Below are 19,675 nucleotides of genomic sequence, written 5' to 3' on the forward strand. Positions count from 1 at the left end.
GCTGGAAACCTTCCGTGCTGCCCCGGACAGAGAGTTCCGGGAAAGAATTCTCTGTCTTCCGAGATCAAGAGTGACATAAAAACTCCCGAATCACCCCAAAGTCGTGGGCATGGGCTGCAGCACCCGGGGCCCGTGGAGCTACTCTGACCCGAGGGGAATACCTCACCCAAGGGCGAGCAGATCGAGAAATATCCACGGGTCCCTTTCCCTCCCCACCCCCCGCAGCCCTTCCATCGCTGCCTGCATTCCAGCCGGGAGCCAGTGAAATCCAACATACAAGTGTCTAAAACGGGAAAATGCCAGCGGCTGCTGGAGTTGATCGCTGGCAAACACCCCTTAGGCACGCAGGGTTGCGGGACAATGGAGTCCAAACCTTCCCGCAGCTGTTGAGCAAATGCCCTGGGGGTGCGGTAGTGTGTGGGAAGAAGCGACTCTGCTGTCTCAAACCTCCTCGGGGTGCGGAGCTTAACTACTTCAGGGCTTTGCTTCCATGGAAATGAACGACAGGACGAGGGGAAAAGGTCTCAAGTTGTGCCAGAGGCAGTTCAGATCAGATACTGGGGAGAATTTCTTCTCGGAAAGGGTGGTTAAGCATTGGAACAGGCTGCCCAGGGAAGGTGGTGGGATCACTGTCTCTGGGTGTTCAAAAAGACACGTAGATGTGGCACTTGTGTTATGTGCCAGGGTTATGGCCCTGGCAATGCTGGGACAATGGGTGGACACGATGATCTTAGAGTACTTTCCCAACCTGAATGATCCCATCACTCTATGATTATGTGCTCCTAGCGAGTGGCTGGGCGGGTGGGCAGCATTTATGGGAAGTGTATTTAATAGTGTAGCCAGGAAAAGTTCCTGCTAAAATTAAAATGGGTGGGTCAAGCAGAGGGTTCTGGACAGCCTGACACAGGCATGGTACCTGTGGCTTTGGTGTGGTCTGGCTTTCATCAGTATCCAGGTTTGACTCACCCTTTTTTTCGTTTTTTGAGCAGGGAACCAGCACAGCTGAGAGTGCATGAGTTAGGATGGTGAAGGAATATGAACCCAAGATTCCCTTCTGTGTTCAGCAGAAATCCCTTTTTGTAAGGACACAAGAGCTTTCAGGCTGGTCAACTGGAATCTGCCCTTGCTTCTCTTTACCCCACTACTCCCATCTTCTCCCCCACTATAGTATATGTGTGGGGGGTGTTGCACTTGAGGCAAGTAACTGTGATATTTTGGTGTTCACACCCAAAACTGTGATCCAGACAGTTACCAGTAGCTTTCACATACATTCCTTGTCCTGAATTTACTTCTTATCCTTTTAAGAAGTAGCCACATAGTGTGTTCAGAAATGCATCTCCCAAGTTTACAGTCCAACTGACATTCCCTCTCTGAAGCTGGGTGATCATCTCCGCTATCACAGCGACCATTGCATCTTTTTGCTTTCTCCCTGGCATCAAGAACAGCATCAGGGATGTTGCTAAATTTCATGCGGACGTGTTTTCTAATTGGGTCCACTGGTAGCTTATACTGCTGCTCTGACAGGGACCTTTACAGCAGGAGAAATAAAGGGTCTACCAGAAGTCCCCAGGAAGTAGCAAAATTCTGTTTGCCCCCATTTTTGAGATCTGGAATCACAGCACATGGAAAGATCAAGTAACTTGCCAAGCCATGGCAGATGTTCTCAGCCAGAGAAGAGGGCTCCCTTGATCCTAGAGAGCCTTGTTGCCACAGTATGATGCTTTTCTCATGTATCATCTTGCACACCTGAGGTGACACAGGATTTCATGCAACGGTAACTTGGAAGTAATACACAGGGGCACACATTTCTAGGAGAAAAGATTCAGTTCTGTACTTTTCCCCTTTTTATCATGATGCAAGATTAACCTTTTTTTTTTTTTTTTTTTGGTGGTTGGTTTTTTTGGTTTTTAAGTGCATGCAGCTTGTCATGGTGCGAAAGAGGCACGAACTCGTCAGTTTTGTGTGTGTAAGGGGGAGTGGGTGTAGCAAGATCTCTGCAACTCTGAATGCAATCAGATGGCAAACTGCCTGCTCTAATCAGTGGGACTCCAATTCAAGGGCCTCCTGAACACAGCAGTAAAAGGCTTTCTGCACAGCAGTGGAAATGGCTACCACTTTTTTCTGAGGAAAGGAAGAGTACCCATTACAGAAACCTTTCCCACCAGTCTGCTGCCTTGGGCAGTCCTCGCCACTGCAGGAAGTGAAAACACCACTTTTGAACTGTCAGCCTTCACAGGAGAGGTCACCTGGGTTTCACCTGATCAGTCTGGATGATCTTTCCAAGTCTGCAATGAAATTGGAAAAAACAACAAAAGAAAAGAGGGGGTGGGAGTGCAGCCAGCTGATGGTTTGCAGTGAATGCTTCAAGCAAACATGCTGCTGAGCTGACAATTATCACCCATATGTCTCTCTAATTGTTGAAATTGTCGCCACTATAGTGCAGCTTCTCAGCTCAGGACTGCAGGTACAAATAAGACCTCTGTGTGAAGGAGGACAGGTGGTGCTATGAACTATTCATCTTGTGGCAAAAATGGCACTTCCTGTAAAGGGGAAAAAAAAATAGCCTGAGAAGTGTAAACTTATCCTAGGAATCTTCCAGCTCATCCTTCCCTTAAAAAAAAAAAAAAAAAGAATAGAAAAAGTTGAACATTACATAATTCATCGTGGTAAAATCTTCATATGGAAAGGTTTTACCTTAGGGTAATAAGCACTTAGAAGCACTTAGCAGTGTATTAGTGCTTTTTTCAAATCACTTGTGGACTTAGTTTCCTCTAAAAATTAAAAATTCAACTTATCCCAGTATCTGGCTCAAGAACTATGGATGTTAATGTACTTTGGGCTAATAGGAGTTTTCTGTGACTTTTTTGGTTTTTGAATTGGATTTGAGATAAAAAGGAAGGCAGGGTTGTAGTTGGCAGAGAATACATTTTAGATCATTGGTTATCTCAGAAGGACAAGATGTAATTTATTTTAAAGCGGTTTTCAGAATTAAAAATGATCCATCAAAAGGCAGTAGAAGTTTAATTTTGCATAAAAAATCTGCAGGAGAAATTGATGGCAGTTCAGCCATCAGCTGCAGAATAGCCTTGTTAAAACCCTAAGTAGATAAAACAGGAGAAAAATATCCATTTTCCCCTGTATCAGGAGATATAGTCATATGTTTATTGAGGTTACCCTGCACAAAGGTCACAGTATTTTATTGCAGAGAGTAGCTTGGAGCAATGAAAATAACATCCAAAGCCTCATTAGAAAGCCTTTACCATATGGCCAGTTGTCTTCAGTGCATCCTACACCAACTCACCACACTATTACGTGTTTGTCTCACATGCTGAGATTTGTACAGACCGAAGGAGATTTCCAATTGATTTTTCAATACCATGAAGGTATCTTTCCAAGTACTTGAGGACTGCTACAGAATTGATGGCTTATATCAGTAATACTAAAAAGTACTGAAAAATACTGATAATGTTTTTTTTTAAAGTAGAAAGCATTTATAATTAGGATTGTGTGAAGTAAACAGAAAGATCTGCAGCAGCTGGGGTTCTGAAGACACTTATATAGACCGTGTACATACATGAAAATAACTAATGGTTTATATAGCTCAGCATACAATAGCCTGTTGATCTCTGCATTTTATGTGATGCCACATTATAGAAGCACCTTGTAACACCTCTGGAAATGAAGAGCTGTTACCACCCAATTCTATGTAACCATAAACACTTCAAAATTAGTTTAGTCAAAGATCACATGGACCAGAAGAACAATTTACCTGATTCCTAATTTTTCTTGCTGAAAGCTTTCTTTTATTCAGCCCGGAAAATGATAAAGAGAAGGCTGAACTTTTCCTCAGCTGTACATGACATCCCCTAATGCAGGTCCCCAGGGTAACGTAACACTCTTTACATGGTGAGAACACCATCATGCCTCTGAGGAAGGATCTCAAATCACTTTTCAAGTATTAAAGTCCCCCAGTACTACTGAGAGATATTTATGATACATGACTGTGACCTTCCTTTTACAGATGAGGAATCTGAGGTACAGAACATTTAAAAATCTTGGGTAAGAAAACAAAATGAGATACTGGAGGAAAGAACACAAAGTCATTGATTTTTCAGTCCTGTGCTTTAACAGCAATAAAATGCTCCTCCTGAGAATAGGGAAGGAAATAAAATAGGGGGGAAGTGGGAAGGAGAAACTAGAGGTGTTGTATGTAAGAATTAGAAGTCATTGGCAGAATGGTGTATGACACGTAAAGGGAGATCACAGTAGCTTCCAGATGAAATACACCCAGGGAGGGAGAGATGGGCAGCCTGACAGGTAAGCTCTCAAATGAAGTGTCAGCCATTACATGAAAATGTGGATTTGAGGTCTATCAGTTTGGACATCTCCAGACAATTTATACCCATAACCAAGTAATACTGGCTGCTGCTCAGTATCTGATCAGCTGAAGAAATCTTTACAAGCAAGTGTGAATGATGGCACTGCAGGATAGAGATGGGGCAGAACAAATGTGCTGGGGAGGCAGCCCCATGCATCTTGGCTATCCCACTGCCTTCATTCAAGAGTACAAAATCATCAATCAAAGCTGATCCTTTGGAAGTTACCTCTAAAGGAGAATCAGGGAGCTCGACTACTACATTACCTGCAAACTCATTTAAAAATATGTATTTCTTAACCAAAACCCCCTTGCTCACAGGGGAAGATTTCCAAAATATTCAGCACTGGCTCCAAACAGCTTCTTCAGGATCTAGCAACAAGAATGTTTTCAATTTAGTGGGAGTACAACTCACCCAAAGTTGTGCCTTTTGGACAATCCCACACAGATTATTTTTTGTCAAATTTTCTCCTTAGTTTTTAACATGTCCTTCAAACAAAAATTTAACATTGATCTAATTTCTTCATTTACATACATAAATAAAGTGCAATCCATCATCATTCTGTTCTTGTGTGTCCTCTCTTTTTTTTTCTTTTTTTTTTTTTTTTTAAAGAAAGGTGGCTTCAATATTCCTTTGGTAAAAAACAGTTCTTCTATCACACACACAGGTGATCTGTGTGAGGATGAAGTTACAAATTACTGCTTGTCACAAAATCAGGCTGTGCAAAATTTCATTTGGAAAATGTGCCACTTAAGGTTGGATACTGTGTGTGAGATTTAAAAACACAAATGAAACAAAATAACAATTCCCCAACAGAAGAGATTATAAATTTGGATAGCCAAAATACATCCTGTTTGAAAGCCAGCCAGACTGTTTGGATTAAGTAGGCATGTTTTAAGACATGCAGTCCTGATGGATCATGCTCTCCAAGCCAGATCTCTTTACAGCTGTGGTCTGCACACTTTGTAAGAGCTGGATTTGTCAGGCTTTTGAAAAATTGCTACTCAGGCCACAGACTGAGTGGGCTTGTTTGGGTGTCCACATCATAAGGTGCTAACATTAGAAATGCCCATGCTTCATGTCAGGTGTCTCTTGAAACACTTTATTACCCTTCCCTTGGAATATGGAAGTTGAAAACAGGCAGCCTTGTGGCAGAGAGAGAAATAAAGACAACTGCAAAACTGTGTTGTTTTTATTTTAAACATGCAAAATACAGTTCATGCATCTGCCATTTTGAAAAATCTCTCAGTTCATAGCAGATTAAACCAAAGACATTTTGGCTATCGACTCTCAATAAATATTTCAAAATGCTTTACAGTGTAAATATAAGAAATTTAGCAAAATTTCAACAAACCTGTATAAAAACCAGATACAGATAACTTTTTATTTCAAGGCAACATGCTGTAATGTAAAGAGTTCACTTTTTTTTTTTCTGGATTTTTTTTCTCATAAAAAGTTTTCAACAATACAACCGCTTAACAGATTTAAGCCTTTAGGCTACACATGCAAAAAGAAAAAAAAAAGTTATTTTAGTTAAAAATCACCAAAACGTGCTATTTTTTTGTTTCATTTTTTTAAATACAGTAGTTGTAGACAGTAGCATTTTTCTTTTTTAATTTTGTAAAAGAGTGCAGGCAGGTTCATGGAGCTAGTGTCCTGGAAGACTCGTATTCTGACATACATTTTGGTTTTATCCCTTTGCCATTGTAATAGTCCACAACTTGGTTTGGAACTTCAGCCAAAACACTTTTTGCTAGAGCAGCTGGGGATGCCTGCAGGAAATGGTAGAAAACACAAGCATTAACCTGTCTCTCTGCTAGAAGTGCCATGGGTTTTAGAGGCGTTGGTGCCATGAGATTAAGGGAGGAAGTATGATACAGAAATGGAAGGCAAAAAAGATTTAAAGTGAATCAAACTACTGCTGGAAACTCATTTTATCAGTCACTTTAGACTTTTATGGAGCTGTAGCTGCCTAAAAGTACACTAAAGCCAAAAGTCCTCTGTGTGACTTCAGGTCCATTTTGACTATTTCAAGTTCAGGGTAACTGAACATCCCTGCACTCTGGGAGAGCCCTATATCACAATAAAAAGCTGAAAAGACTTCATTTATCAGTGTTCAGCAAGGAACCCTGCAGAGCTCCAAGCTGAACATGAATGGACAACACTTGTGAAAGGGAGGGCTTCATCACCATTCTGCTCCTCAGAATCTGGCATGGTGTTTTAATGGCTGGGAATGTTTTTAATTCAATAAAAAGTACTTTTTAAAAAATTGGAATAAAGCCGTGATTACAATAAAGGTCCAAGGCTTGGTGGGGGCTTTAAAGCTCTTCCTGCAACATAAAAATGGGCGGTGTCAACCAAACTTAAGAACTGATGGCCCTGAAAGGTAGAGACGGATATAGGGATGGCCAGTGGCTTTTACCCCAGGCAGGGGGGAGGGCTCCCCCTCAGTGCAGTGAGAAACCCTGTCCTCCATCAACAACACAGAGTTGCTGCCTCATACCCCACCAGTGCTTCATTTTAAGCAGAGGAGCTTTTTTTTTTTTTTTTGTGGATGTTTTGTTGCAACCATTACCTGCATGTGCTGCATAGCTACTCCTCAGCCCCTGAATTCAGCAGTGACAGAGCTGGACTCCTCCCATGCACCCTGTGGCCCCATGTTTTAGATTTGCTTGTTTCTAAGTGTTTGGGTAGAACTGGTTCCAAGTCCTCTGGAATCAGCCTGCTTGGCCATGTTCCCTTTGAGTCCACTGCAAAAATGCAGTAAAAGTGCAAACACTTAAGTTTCATTTTGAGAGGGTTAAATTGATGTATTTATCTCCATAGGGTGCAGACTGCAGCTCAGGTGATGCATGGGAATTCAGCCGGTGGCTGGATCACACTTCTGTACACCAAGTACTTTTTCCCAAATTAATGAACACTTTCCTCCTCATTGTCTATTATGTTAACAGCCAAGTTTCAAACCTACCATGTCCCAAAGCAGTTGTATTGACTGTTTTTTGACCTACTCTGTTTTGTGGGGCGGCATCCTTATCCTTACAGAGTCTTAAAATTTGGTTTCCACAGAATGTAAATGGTAAACTATTAGTAGGCAGGCTAATCCAAGGGTTAAGAAAACCCCCAGGCTATTAGACATTCCAGTATCAAATAAAAAGGTAATGCTAGAAAAACCAGAAACACGTTTTTTGGGGTTTTTTTAATGTATTTTTGTATTTTGACTCATGTATGGGATTAGTAACAAATAAAGTTAACTGCTATTTCCCTACTGTGACATTTGTAACAAAATATTTGTGCAGCCAAAAAAAGTCTGGAACATTTCTGCATGAACAAACTGGCAAAGCATAGGAGCATACTTTATGTGACAGTGCAGCAAGTGTTCTAAGGTGTTACACAGTAACAGAACCCACTAATTTTAATCCTGAAAAGTGAAATGCATGGTTTTCTAGAGTTGCCCTGTTCTTGCTGTTTTTATAGACTCATGGAATGATTTGGGTTGGTAGGGACCTTAAAGTTCATCTAGTTTCAGCTAAAATAATCAGGGAATACCCCTTGGAATCACACAAATTGCTGATTTCTACAATGCTGTTGAAAATTACTGTTTTTTTAAAATTCCCTTCCCAGTGTGTCAAAACTGTACATACCTTAGCCTGCTTCTTGCAATCTTACCAGACATACAGCTACACACGGGTAAAAACAGGGAGTGGGAGAAGAGCCCCAGGCTGGTGCTGCACACACAAGCTGTAGCAATCAGGAAACTTCACTCTGCTCTGTCTTTAAAAATGCTGGGCAGGAGCACTGGCATCAGCTTCTCTGGATCTGTGTAGTTCATGTGTTCTGAACTTTGGGCCAACAGCACTCAGTGCTGTGCATCATCCTCCCTCCTTCTCTCTTCTGATGCCACATCCATTCCTCCTGCATGAAAGGTGAGCCCTTCAGAACAGGCTCTGCCAGGGCTCAGACGCACAGCTGGATCCCTGCTGCTTCAGCAGTCCTCAACTAAAAAGCCTTTTGCTGTGGAAAATTTAAGTGGAAACATTTACTGTGCCCACAGGCTCACAGCCGATATGTGCCCCATGCAGGGTTGCCCTGGGGTAGATGGCTTGATTCTATGCTTCAGTCTGAGCATGAGCAAGTGTTGCTTTACTGAGTTTCATCATGCAAGTGGTGTCTCTTGGTCCTGAGCTATTTCTAGCAGGGAACATCCCAAAAAAGGCTTGGGGTTGACTTCCTCTCTGGTGATTTGGACCACCTGTACCTTACATACTTTTTTGTGGTGGTAAAGCACTCTCATTTCCAGATCAGATGGTGCAAAGCAGTATTTTTATGAGTGAAAATTACACTCAGTAACTTCTAAGCTAAAACACAGACCCAGTTCATCAGTGTTGGGTAAGGATTACCTTTGCTTTTGAAGACCTTTGGGTCTTTAACACAGATGGGACAATAAATTAATATTTTACTGTAACATTTTCTCCACTTCTTGAAGAGCATTCTAGCAATAAGCACCTCAAGATGAATAGTTCTCAACTGATAGCTGATACACAACAATCAGATCAGTCAGCAGCAGGAAAATAACCCTCTGTGATTCCATAACTGGTGTGTATTATAAATGACTTCTGGTTCAGTTCTATAGCTTCACAATGCTTAACCTTTAACTACAATGCATAGTGCAAAACATTGCTCCATGCAGTGGTTATGAGCTGTGCTTTCCACCCTCCTTTGTGATATATGTTATGAAGTCACAGCTGTTAACCTTTGTGATTAAATACAATGCAAAATGGAATACAATCTACCCATGGCATCAGATTTGTGCCCAGTAAATATATCATACATCCCAAAGGCAGAAAATTTAATTTCTTAAAATATGACAGTGAATGAATCGAGGCAGGTGATTTTCTTCAATACATTTCAGTGATGGAGCATCACTGTTCTACACTTTCAGGTGAAGGACACTCACATTACTGGGGTGGTGATGATTACAGAGAAAAAAAAGTCACTTGGATTCACAGAAAATGTATTTCCTTTGTTTGCTATGTTCCCCTTTAGCAAATGGCATATGTCACCCACCATACAATATTTTTAAGTGTTAATGGTTACCTTGATTTTATCAAGTCTCTACAACTATAGTATTTGCCAAGCATCACTTCAGTTGCTATTATTATTTTGATGTCTTCAAACATACTCCTTAAAGAGAAAGAGCTTAGATGTTTTACTGAAGTACTTCTGCTGCACTGTATCATGTAGGAGATTAAACCTCTATAACAGAGCCTGCTGTCTACACTGAGTCTTAAGCCAGTAAAACATTGACATGGGTATAAGACTTTAGGTGTGTGAATAACTAATTGAAATGTGTTAAATGCCTGTATGAGTGCTGTGCAGGCTCAGATCCTTCTCTGAAGCCAAACTTATAAAATAAAAGGGATTTGTTCTATAGGTTGTGTTTACAACTTCCTTCTCCCTTCCCTTTTATTTTCTCGAAGGGAAGGGTTTTGCACAGATTATTTTTGATCTCTTTGGACAGATACGAGTTTTTGAGTTCTAAGCTGACCTGAGAATAGAAGCAATTAAAAAATTATTGCTTTGGTAGATCCCAAGGGAATTTTGGTTTACTCCGCCAGCAAAACAAAAAATAAATGGTCACACATAACATTTTCTTCTCTCCTTCTGTCATTAATAGATATAATATGGATTTAGGAATAAATAAGTACTTGACTTAGCAGAAAAGCCTATAAACCTTACACAATTTGATTTTTAATCAACAAAAAAGGTCCTTCAATCTCTTTTCCTACTTGAAAAATTAACTCAAGATACATTGACAAAAGGAATGGGATTTTAACCTAAATATGTATTTTGTTTAAAGCTGTCAAAAGTAAGATGCTGATGTATGTAAATTCTTGTGTTCAGTCAGAACTGATCTGACAAAAATCTCCCAATTGTGTTAAATCTGCATTTCCTCTGTGGGGAAAAATAAGTTTAAATCAAAACATCACACTCATTTCTCCCATGAAAAATTATTTCACTAGCTGATGTATGGTTTTTTGTTTGTGCTAAGTAAGCAAGGAAGCTGTGAATGTCACTTTGTTGAGAAACAGAGATTATTTGGGATATGACAATAAAGAAATTCAACCAGAAGTGGATATTTTTATGAGCACTCATCCATTACACTGACATTCATTGAAAAGCTGAAAGATCACGATAAACAGACTAAATATCAGGTTGTCTAAGATATATTAACTTTTCTGATAGAGCAAATACAAATCTATCTCTATACCTATATTATCTTTGCTACTGAAAGAGGGAGAAAAATATCACTATTTAACAAGAAGAATACATAAAGATTGCTTTCCTCTCCCAGTACTGGGGAAGTTAATCTAAATCAGCTAAAAAAGAATATATGCTTGTCATTTGTCCAGTGGTGGCAATAACAATGCCACAGATTCAGTCAGAAATTAACACCAGGGGAACAATATATTTAGAGTCCAGAACTGCAACTGTCACTGTTAATCTATTAAATCCAAGATGATTTTAGCTTTATTGTAAAATACAAAGTGAAACTAAAAATAACAAATGTAGTTGGCTTTGCCAGTTCCTTGCAGAAACATGTTTTCACCTAATTAAAAGTAGCTCTCCCACTAGCCCATAAATAACTCAGCTCTGGACACTTTCCCAATAACTAGAGTGCAGCACTACACACTTGTGATTATGTGCTGAAGGAATCACAAGCTATGAGGTGGCTGTGCTCACACTTTGATTCAGCAGGTAGGTGACTGTGTGCTTCTGTCAGCACAGAGAAGTGCTTGTCTACAACTCAGTAATCAGTCTGCAGCTATTTGGCATGGTGGCATCAAACTAACAGCATAAGGTGAGTTTTCCCTCCTGTGTGCATCCATGGCTTACATAAAGCTAGAAGGAAAAGAGGAACAAGTTTGTTTCTCTTGCCCCTCAGTAGAGTTTGTGAAAGTAAGAACTGTGTCTAGATCTAAAGCAAATATTGCTTTAGAATTGAATTTTGAAATTAAAAAAAAACCAAAAAAACAAACCTTGCAAAGAGGAAAATGAAGGTATTCTGGAAGTAGCAAACAGAAAATAATCTCTTATGCTGACAAAAGTCTCAGAAAAACTAAAAGAGGAGCTAAATTAAAAAAGAAATGTAAGCAGTGCAAACCCATATGCAGATCAAAACCAGCCCAGAGTTGAGAACTTGGCTGTGACATATACAAATCTAACAATCTCTAGTGTATGGGAGCAGATTGAAAAGAGCAATCTCATGATGAGAATGAGTCAGTTGCACTGTGAGGTACTGAAATTCTCAAATCAAATACTAAGGATATCCTTCCTAGAGAGAGCAAAAACCAGCCTGGAGAACCAAGTAAATGTAACAGAAGTGAGAGGAAAGAAGGGAGAGAAAGATGGAAAAAGGGAAGGAAAGGGATGGGATCAGCATTGCAGAGGAACACAATGCATGCCTCCATATGGAGGAAAAGGGCTCTGAAAAACCCCTCTGTGTGTGGGAAAGCCCCTTCTGCTGATGAACTGCCTAACCTGCTGCTGAAAACTCCCTGGAACAGATGGTACAATGTAGGGCAAGTGACTGAGAAGAAAAATTCAAGACCAAAGCTTTACTTTAGATTTGGAAATTTAATGCTGGTTCTGTTCCTTTCTTTCCTACAGAGTGTTTTCTACACCACACTGGCCTCAGTCAGGAACAGCTGGCAGGAGGGCAGAGGGAAGCTCTCAGTAATGCCACTTTCTTGCCTGTGTTCTTGTACAGAATTTGGGAAAGGGTTTGGAGGCAGCCAGGGTGCTGTGGGTGGATAGTCCTGCGTTTGAGAACTCCTGGGAGCAATCTTCAATAAAGAAACAGCCTCCTTGGTTACACACCATGAGGAAAATTCAAAGCCATTTCATCTGCCTATGGAAATGAAGGAATGGAAAACAGAATACAGTAGTCCTAATAGAACAGATGCAAGAGAGAATGTGAAACAGACACCATGAAAAATTAGGCAGGGAAAGTAACCAAATTAAATGAGAAAGTGGAAACAAGGACTGGCAGCACAAAAAGCACATGGATTTTGCCTCATCTCTTCCTTTCCCACCCTCACCAACTCACTAATGGGGCACACATTGCATTCTGATTCCTTTTTTTCACTACTTCTTACACAATAATGCCATAGACTTACTCAACACTTCATGCATATGCAAAGTTAAGCTCAGCCTCATGAATCATTCACTATACCCATTCACCCTTCTGTGGCAAGGATGGAGAAATCAGCTTACATGTTTGAAGTTCCTAAATGGCACAAACTGGACAATGTCTCGAAGCACAGGCTCGCCCTTGGGAGACCTCAGGATGCCATCATCACCATCCAGCATCTGCATGTCACTAAAATCAGCGTTGCCCACCCCAACGATGATGACTGACATGGGGAGGTGAGAGGCGTGGACGATGGCCTCTCTGGTGTCAGCCATGTCTGTGATGACGCCATCCGTCAGGATCAGCAAGATGAAATATTGCTGAAGTTGTTGGACAAGAAGTGAAATATTATATCATTAGTTAATATTCCAAAGCTGCTTAACCTTTTAAGTTAAAAAGTATGAAAGTGTTTCTGGTAACTCACTCATGGACCTTTCTAAAGAGAAAAAAGCCTTTATATTGACTACACAGAATTTCCCATTCCAAGCTCTCCTCAGCTACTAAACTCTCCTTTGCAGAGTAATGGGATCCCTGAGGAGAGCAAGGCAGGAATATATCTATCTTCATATTCTTCATACAGAGCCCCAGAGAGAAGTTTTCTCATTCTCCAGAGGAGAGCAAGCAATTTGGTGAGCTTGTTATTTCTTTCCCAAAACTCCAAAGTCCACTGAACTAGGATCATGAGCTATGACATTTCTTCACTTGGTAATGCTGAAGAGTAGCCCTTACTTGGATCTCTTATGAATTGTTAGGCAGCTGGAGTAATTTAATAAATGTACATTAATAGCAAAAATGTACAAATCATAGGATTTGGTCACTCTGCATGAGCAATACCAACACATTAAACATCAACAATAATTATGTATTTATAGCAGTATAAACTCAAAATGTTCCAATCATCTTGTCCTGTCACAAATAAAACAAAACATGCAGGGAGAAAAATTTGTCTTGAAGTTTCATCCTATAGATTGTTTTTCAGATAGAAAGGGGGAAGCTTAGATATAGAATGAAGGAACTTATTCAGTAGGGCATATTTGATCAGAAACATCACTGAGAACAGAGTGAGCCACCTCCGGATTAGGTGAATATAGAAATTCAAAAATAGCAATTCCCCATTTTAGGACTGACACCCTAAATGCTATCAAGGTTCTGGAAACAGTAGAATCACAGAATTGTTTGGATTGGAAGGGACCTTTAAGGGACCTTAAAGATCATCTAGGCTGAAGAGATGATGAGGCAGAGACACCTTGCATTAGACCAGGTTGCTCAGAGCTCCTGTCCTTGAACACTTCCAATGATGGGGTAACCTTAGCTTCTCCAGACAACCTGTTCCAGTACCTCACACTCTCACAGTAAAGAGTTTTTTCCTAATATCTAATCTAAAGTTGTCTCTTGCAGTTTGCAGCCATTACCCTTTGTTCTGTCACTACATGCTCTCGTAAATATCAGTCACAAGCCCAGACTCATGAACAGAAATATTTGGTAACTGCTGCCCTAATAGGACTTAAAAAAGGCTCAGCACATGAAGAAAGCTTAGAGAAAGCTCTAGGCCAGGTGATGAGGCACATGCCAATGCACAGCTCTATTCTGTTCTGTACTTGGCACTTTTGTGCTGCAGTACATACTGCCTCTCTTACATCCTTCACTCCTTTACAGCACTGCTCTTCTAAATGGTTCAGAGCTACTCGCTCACATGTTCCCTCTTTCTGTCATCAAGGCAGGATCAGAATTAACCTAATGCATCTCAAAGGTGTACATATAAAACATGATCTATGTGCAAGTCTTTTAGCCCAAGAAATCTGTCCTAGGATTTTTATCAGGTGCAGGCTAACAGACTTGTCTTCTAATTTCTAAAAGGCACAAATTACTTAATCAGTAATAACAAAGCTGAAAACTGTGTCCTTACCATTTTCAAATGCATAGTTGGAAAAGTCCCCTAGGTGAACAGAAAAAATTTAGTACAGCCTCTGCAGGAGACATAAAATTGGGTAGTCTGAGTAGGGAATCATTTGAACTCATCTCCTGGTACAACCAAGACTTTTAGGACTCCAGTGCTCAATTTTTGTAACCTTAGTAGTGCCATTTCTATTTCCACAGTGGAGAACTGGGTGTGCTACAGTAAAACAGCCCTAAAAGCAGGAAATAGATCAGTGGTGAAAGAGTTTAAAGCTGTGACAATTGAAGCTATAAAGACTGATACACTTTTCCAGCTGACACAGGTTTAAGCTGTCTTCTGTAAAGGCAACTAATAAAAACTGTGAGGGCAAAATCTGCATTAAAAGGCCTTGTTTTGATGGTCTACAAGAGATCCACCATAAGACAAGAAAAAAAATCAAGCAGAGCTTTTTTTCCCTTACCGAGGCCTCCTTGGTGTTGGTCTCCTCTGATGCAGATTTTGCCACTTTCTGGATGATGGGAGCAATGTTTGTCGGTCCATACAGCTGCAGCTTGGGAAGGCAGCTCTGATAAGCTTCCACAACACCTTGTATTCCTGGCATGAAAAACAAAAAAAAAAACCAAACAAACAAAAAAAAAAATGTGGAGCACATTGCCAATATCAGGCTTAAAATGTAAATGAAAGTTTAAATGTAAATGAAAGGTGGGTTCTTAATGAACCAATTAGAAATACTACATGATTAGCAAGAACTAGCAACTTCAGATAATTGCCAGGAATCTGTCTCTAGCTGCTTTGAATATAGTTTGTAAATATATAATTAATTATACCATGCTTCTCCTTCCCTGCAGCTTTTAATGTCTATTTTTCAGGTATGAGCTTGCAATGCCATAGCTTCCATTCTTCTTGGTTTAAGATATGATAGCTTCCTGATCAACAACTAAGATTCATGCTGAAAGGTTAGACACACATTAAGAAACACTTCAACACTTCTTTCTCCTCTTCAGATAAGTATTTTTGTTTACCATGGCAGTTGCCAACAAATTTGTCCTTTGTACTTATGCCCTAAAGTTGTTGAAGAATTCAAAACATATTTTCAAATACCTGATGCCCCTGTGCTAAGAAAATAATTTTTCAGGGTTAATTTGCATAATCACTCACAGGTTGAATTTGACTATGGCCAAAAGGTGTGAAATCTTGGAAGAAACAGCAGGATGCTTTGCTGCCTACAGAAAGAATGAGCTTTAGCTGAGAAATTTTGATGGAGAACCAGCTATTTTTGGCTTTTTCATTTCAGGATATATAGTCAGACCAGTGAGCAAAGATTTCTGCTGACACACTTGACAGATCACAGAATGGAAATTGGTATTTTCAATCATTGAGAAGAAGGATTTCTTGAAGTGATGCACATTAGCCTCCCCATTCAGAACTCCCAGCTTACCAGACCTAAAGGATTAGAGGTCTAATGTTGGAAAGAAAGCGATAGACTGAAAAGCTTTACAAAGGATGCTGAAGAATTAAATTACTTCAGTAAGATCCTAAGCCAGTTTCAGTTTGTACCGAGCCTCCTGAGAGTCTCACTCTCTCTCATGAGATTTTTTAATCAACCATATTTACAGGAGAGATGGGTGGAGACTTACGACTAACAAATGACAGGGAGTTGTAATTGTTTTACAATGACACACCTACACTCCTATGGAAAAGTGGTGCAGAACAGTTTTCTCTCTTTTAGAGACAGCTACAGATATATTTTTTCCATTGCAGTGCCAACAGACAAAAGAACTTGCTCCAGTTATAGCTGTGATTGGCTGAAATGTTAAGCAGTATTGCAAAATTTCCCTTGGTAATTCCAGTGACTAAATTACATACTGCAAAACTGACCTTTTGTTAACTCCCACTTTTAAACTTGCTAAGGATTTCATTACATATACTTAATGATGCTGCATGAAGGCCTCATAAATCTTTCCTAAGATGATGACAAGATACACTGTATTTTCTTCTTACGCAGTAAAATAATGTAAGATAAACCTTACTCCCTGCATTCCACAGAGATTTAGTGTTGTTCATGTCAGAAAGCTGCTCTCATCTTAGAAAGAGACATGTTCTAGAAACATAATTTCTTATTTGCTTTCTCAGATTAATATATTTTATAAATATCTACTGTCCATCCAATCCCAGCTCAGCAGGATATGTAAGTGGATTAATTTGTAGCTCGCCGTTCTTGTACTCCTTTATCTTAGGCAGAATCAATGTGATTTTTTTTTTAACAATTCAACTCTTTACATTTTTATTTGGAATTGACTTTCAGTATCTCAAATGAAATACAGTGTATGCATACATATAAGGGTTTAAGACAGATGTGTAGAAACATTCATTCAGACTAGAGGTTGTTGCCTACTTTCTTCCTCACATTATAAATGAAGTATTAATTGTAAGACTATTAATGTAATATACTATAAATATACTAAATTTAAGACTATAAATACTACAGTTTTCAAGAATGGAAATGGTAACAGGTGAGGATATCCATATTTTATGAATTCCAGTGCTCTTCATCTCAATATACAGTCCCTGTGTGTAGAGGGATGCTTCACACTACCTTGTGCCAGCAAAAGCTCTACTTCCACAGAGAAAAGGATTTAATTCCTCAAAGGCAAAATAGACATATACTTCTTATATTGCAACTGTTGTTTCTTTGTTTAAAACAAGATACTCTTAAGCAATTTATCTTCTGGCAAGTACACTATATATTACGAGGTAAAATAGCGTAACCACTGAGCACTTTATCTCTTTCTCATTCTTGCATCCTTTCTCCACATGACTTGCTGATGTTACTGTTCCCTGTGACAACTTATACAGTGAGAACATCTAGAAAACATCAAGAACAAGCAAGCACCCATGACAGGCAGATGAGTGAGCTGCAGCAGATGATTAAGCAACACATTTTCTTGTTTGTCTCCTCTTCCTGCTTTCACCCAGGTGGATATTATTTTAAAAGGTATAATTTAAGACAAACAAAGTGCTTTTAATATCGTGCAGATACAGGTGCAAATGCTGCAAAATCTCTTCCCTGACATTCTTTCATGAGGAATCCTTCCCTGGCTGCAATGATTTTTTAATGTTTTCTTAGGCCTAGAACTCCTTTCAGGTGATGGGCTAGCTTATCAGGTAACTGAGTCTTATGCAAAGATAAAAATAAAGTTTAAATTATTAAGTGATATAAGCCAAGCCTCACACAGCAGCTCCTTCCTGGTTTTTTTACCCCCTTTTATTTCCACTGTTACATTTAGTTTTGCATACAGAATGTGGTTTGGATAGTAAATACCTTGCTTACAGGTTTGTCTGTCCAAACTGCTGCTGGCACCACCTAGATGTGGCAGCCTTTTCAATCAATAAAAATCATTATATAGCAATGCCAGTGTGATAAAAGCATTAGCCTTGAACTCAAAAGAACCAGCAAAGTAGGGGGATAAAAATAAGTGTTCTTTGCATGGAGTGCTGGAGCTTTTCTCTGTGGTTTGCAGAGGGTCACAAATACCCTGCGGTTATATTGAGAAACAAAGCTCTATTTGAGCACTACATGCATAAATATGTTATCACCTAATGCTGACCACTGTTAACTGTTTTAATGACACATTATGAAATACGATGGTCCAGATGGAATTCTGAGGTCTCTTTTGCTTCCCCACCCCATCCCCACACTGAAGTCTCAACATCAAACTGGCTTACAAGCTTATAGGCACTTCTAGATGCATACATATAACTTCTGCTTCTTTGGACTCCTTAAAAGCAATGTAAAAAGCTGTGTGAGCACATCAAGCAGCTGTAGGACTTATGCCCAATTGCATTTCAATTGCATATGACCTGCAAAGGCTGGGGCAGTCCAACAATTCAAGTGCAACAACAAAGCAGGAATACCCACTGAACCAAAACCAGGTCTTGCATTTAAGACACATGAACTCTGAATTCTTTTAATGTCTCTTTCCCTTGAATTCCTTGTCCTCTCTTCCTCACTTCATTTCTTAGCATCTTAATTTTCATCCTGAACATGTTTGCTGCCCATGCCCAAAAGAAAGCCACTAATAAGCCTGAGAAGGGCTAAAAGGAGCAGCTAGAAAATTTGAACAGAAAGAGCATTTTGAAATATCCAGTTCAGTGTTTGGATGGAAACAGAAATATAAGGGAGAATAACAACCTGTGGATTTTAGACAATGATCACCCAAACAAGACTCTTAACTGTTACTCTGTTTAGAGGTTGTTTTCCTGTTACTATCTTTTACAAAATGTGTGAATTGGGGCAGGAGATTTTAGAAAGACAGCATCAGTCACTGGAGATCTCACAAATACAAGACATACAGCAACATCTACATAAATCTGGCCTCTGATTACAAAGGATTAATGATTGTTAACATCAATGATTGTTAACAAAGAACATAACAACTTCTTATACTGTAGCCTCCTGCTGCATTTGCTCTCAGGAAAGTAGGATTCTCTTTACCACAACAGTCATCAGCTATTTTCCTGCCCTTGACGTCCAGCAGGCTATAGGTCTGGTCAAAGAACTGGCTCTACACTGAGGGAATTTTTGATCACAGAGGTTCACAGCCTGCTTTTTCATATCCTGCCCTTCTTAGCTGCACAACCTATGATGTTGAGGTAGCTGAAGATTTTCAATTAGTTCAGTTCTCAGAAATGCTAGTGATTATAGGAAGTCTAAGTGCTGAATGTCCACCTACTTTTCAGGAAATTAATATATGTCACTTTCCAAGATTTCTAAAGTTAAGCTCAATGGTTTGGCAGGTTCCCAAATCCTAGCTGCTTTCTTTAATAAAACTACTTTGAATAATACTCAGGTGATACAATAAAAAATGCACATTTTGCACACAGCAAAACTATGAGTCTACTACTACTACTGTGAGCGTTACCTGCACATTCTGGGTTGTCTTCATTGAAATTGATTGCAAAGTCATGAGAGACCTGCAGTTAAATGGAAAGAAAAGAAGACTGTTGTCAGAAAAATTATTCCAAGAAGACTTGAGGTTAAAATATCCTTGACATTTTTTCTGTGGTAAGCCTGAGACCATTCAAGCTTTCAGCCATTAAATGTGAAATACAGTCCCAGCTGGAGCTCCCCACAGAACCAAAGTAGGAAACCTGGAATCAAACTTGTCAATAACAACAACAAAACAAAACAAAACAAAACAAAACAAACAA

The 19,675-nt window shown here is 39.6% G+C and overlaps 1 protein-coding gene across 2 annotated transcripts in view; it reads right to left on the reverse strand.

Annotated features, from left to right (window-relative positions):
- Nucleotides 1-5,540: 5,540 nt before the first annotated feature.
- Nucleotides 5,541-19,675, reverse strand: part of CPNE4 (copine 4) — a 224,686-nt gene continuing 210,551 nt past the window's right edge. For both annotated transcript variants that reach the window (XM_015620105.1, XM_015620104.1), the window contains 4 exons: nt 19,387-19,438; nt 14,925-15,058; nt 12,651-12,887; nt 5,541-6,148 (listed from right to left, as the gene is read on the reverse strand). In XM_015620105.1, coding sequence (XP_015475591.1) covers nt 6,017-6,148; nt 12,651-12,887; nt 14,925-15,058; nt 19,387-19,438 — 555 coding nt within the window. In that variant the 3' untranslated portion in view covers nt 5,541-6,016. The remainder of the gene's footprint in view (nt 6,149-12,650; nt 12,888-14,924; nt 15,059-19,386; nt 19,439-19,675) is intronic.

This window comes from Parus major, chromosome 2 (assembly GCF_001522545.3).
Source record: "Parus major isolate Abel chromosome 2, Parus_major1.1, whole genome shotgun sequence".
NCBI classification, from domain to species: domain Eukaryota; kingdom Metazoa; phylum Chordata; class Aves; order Passeriformes; family Paridae; genus Parus; species Parus major.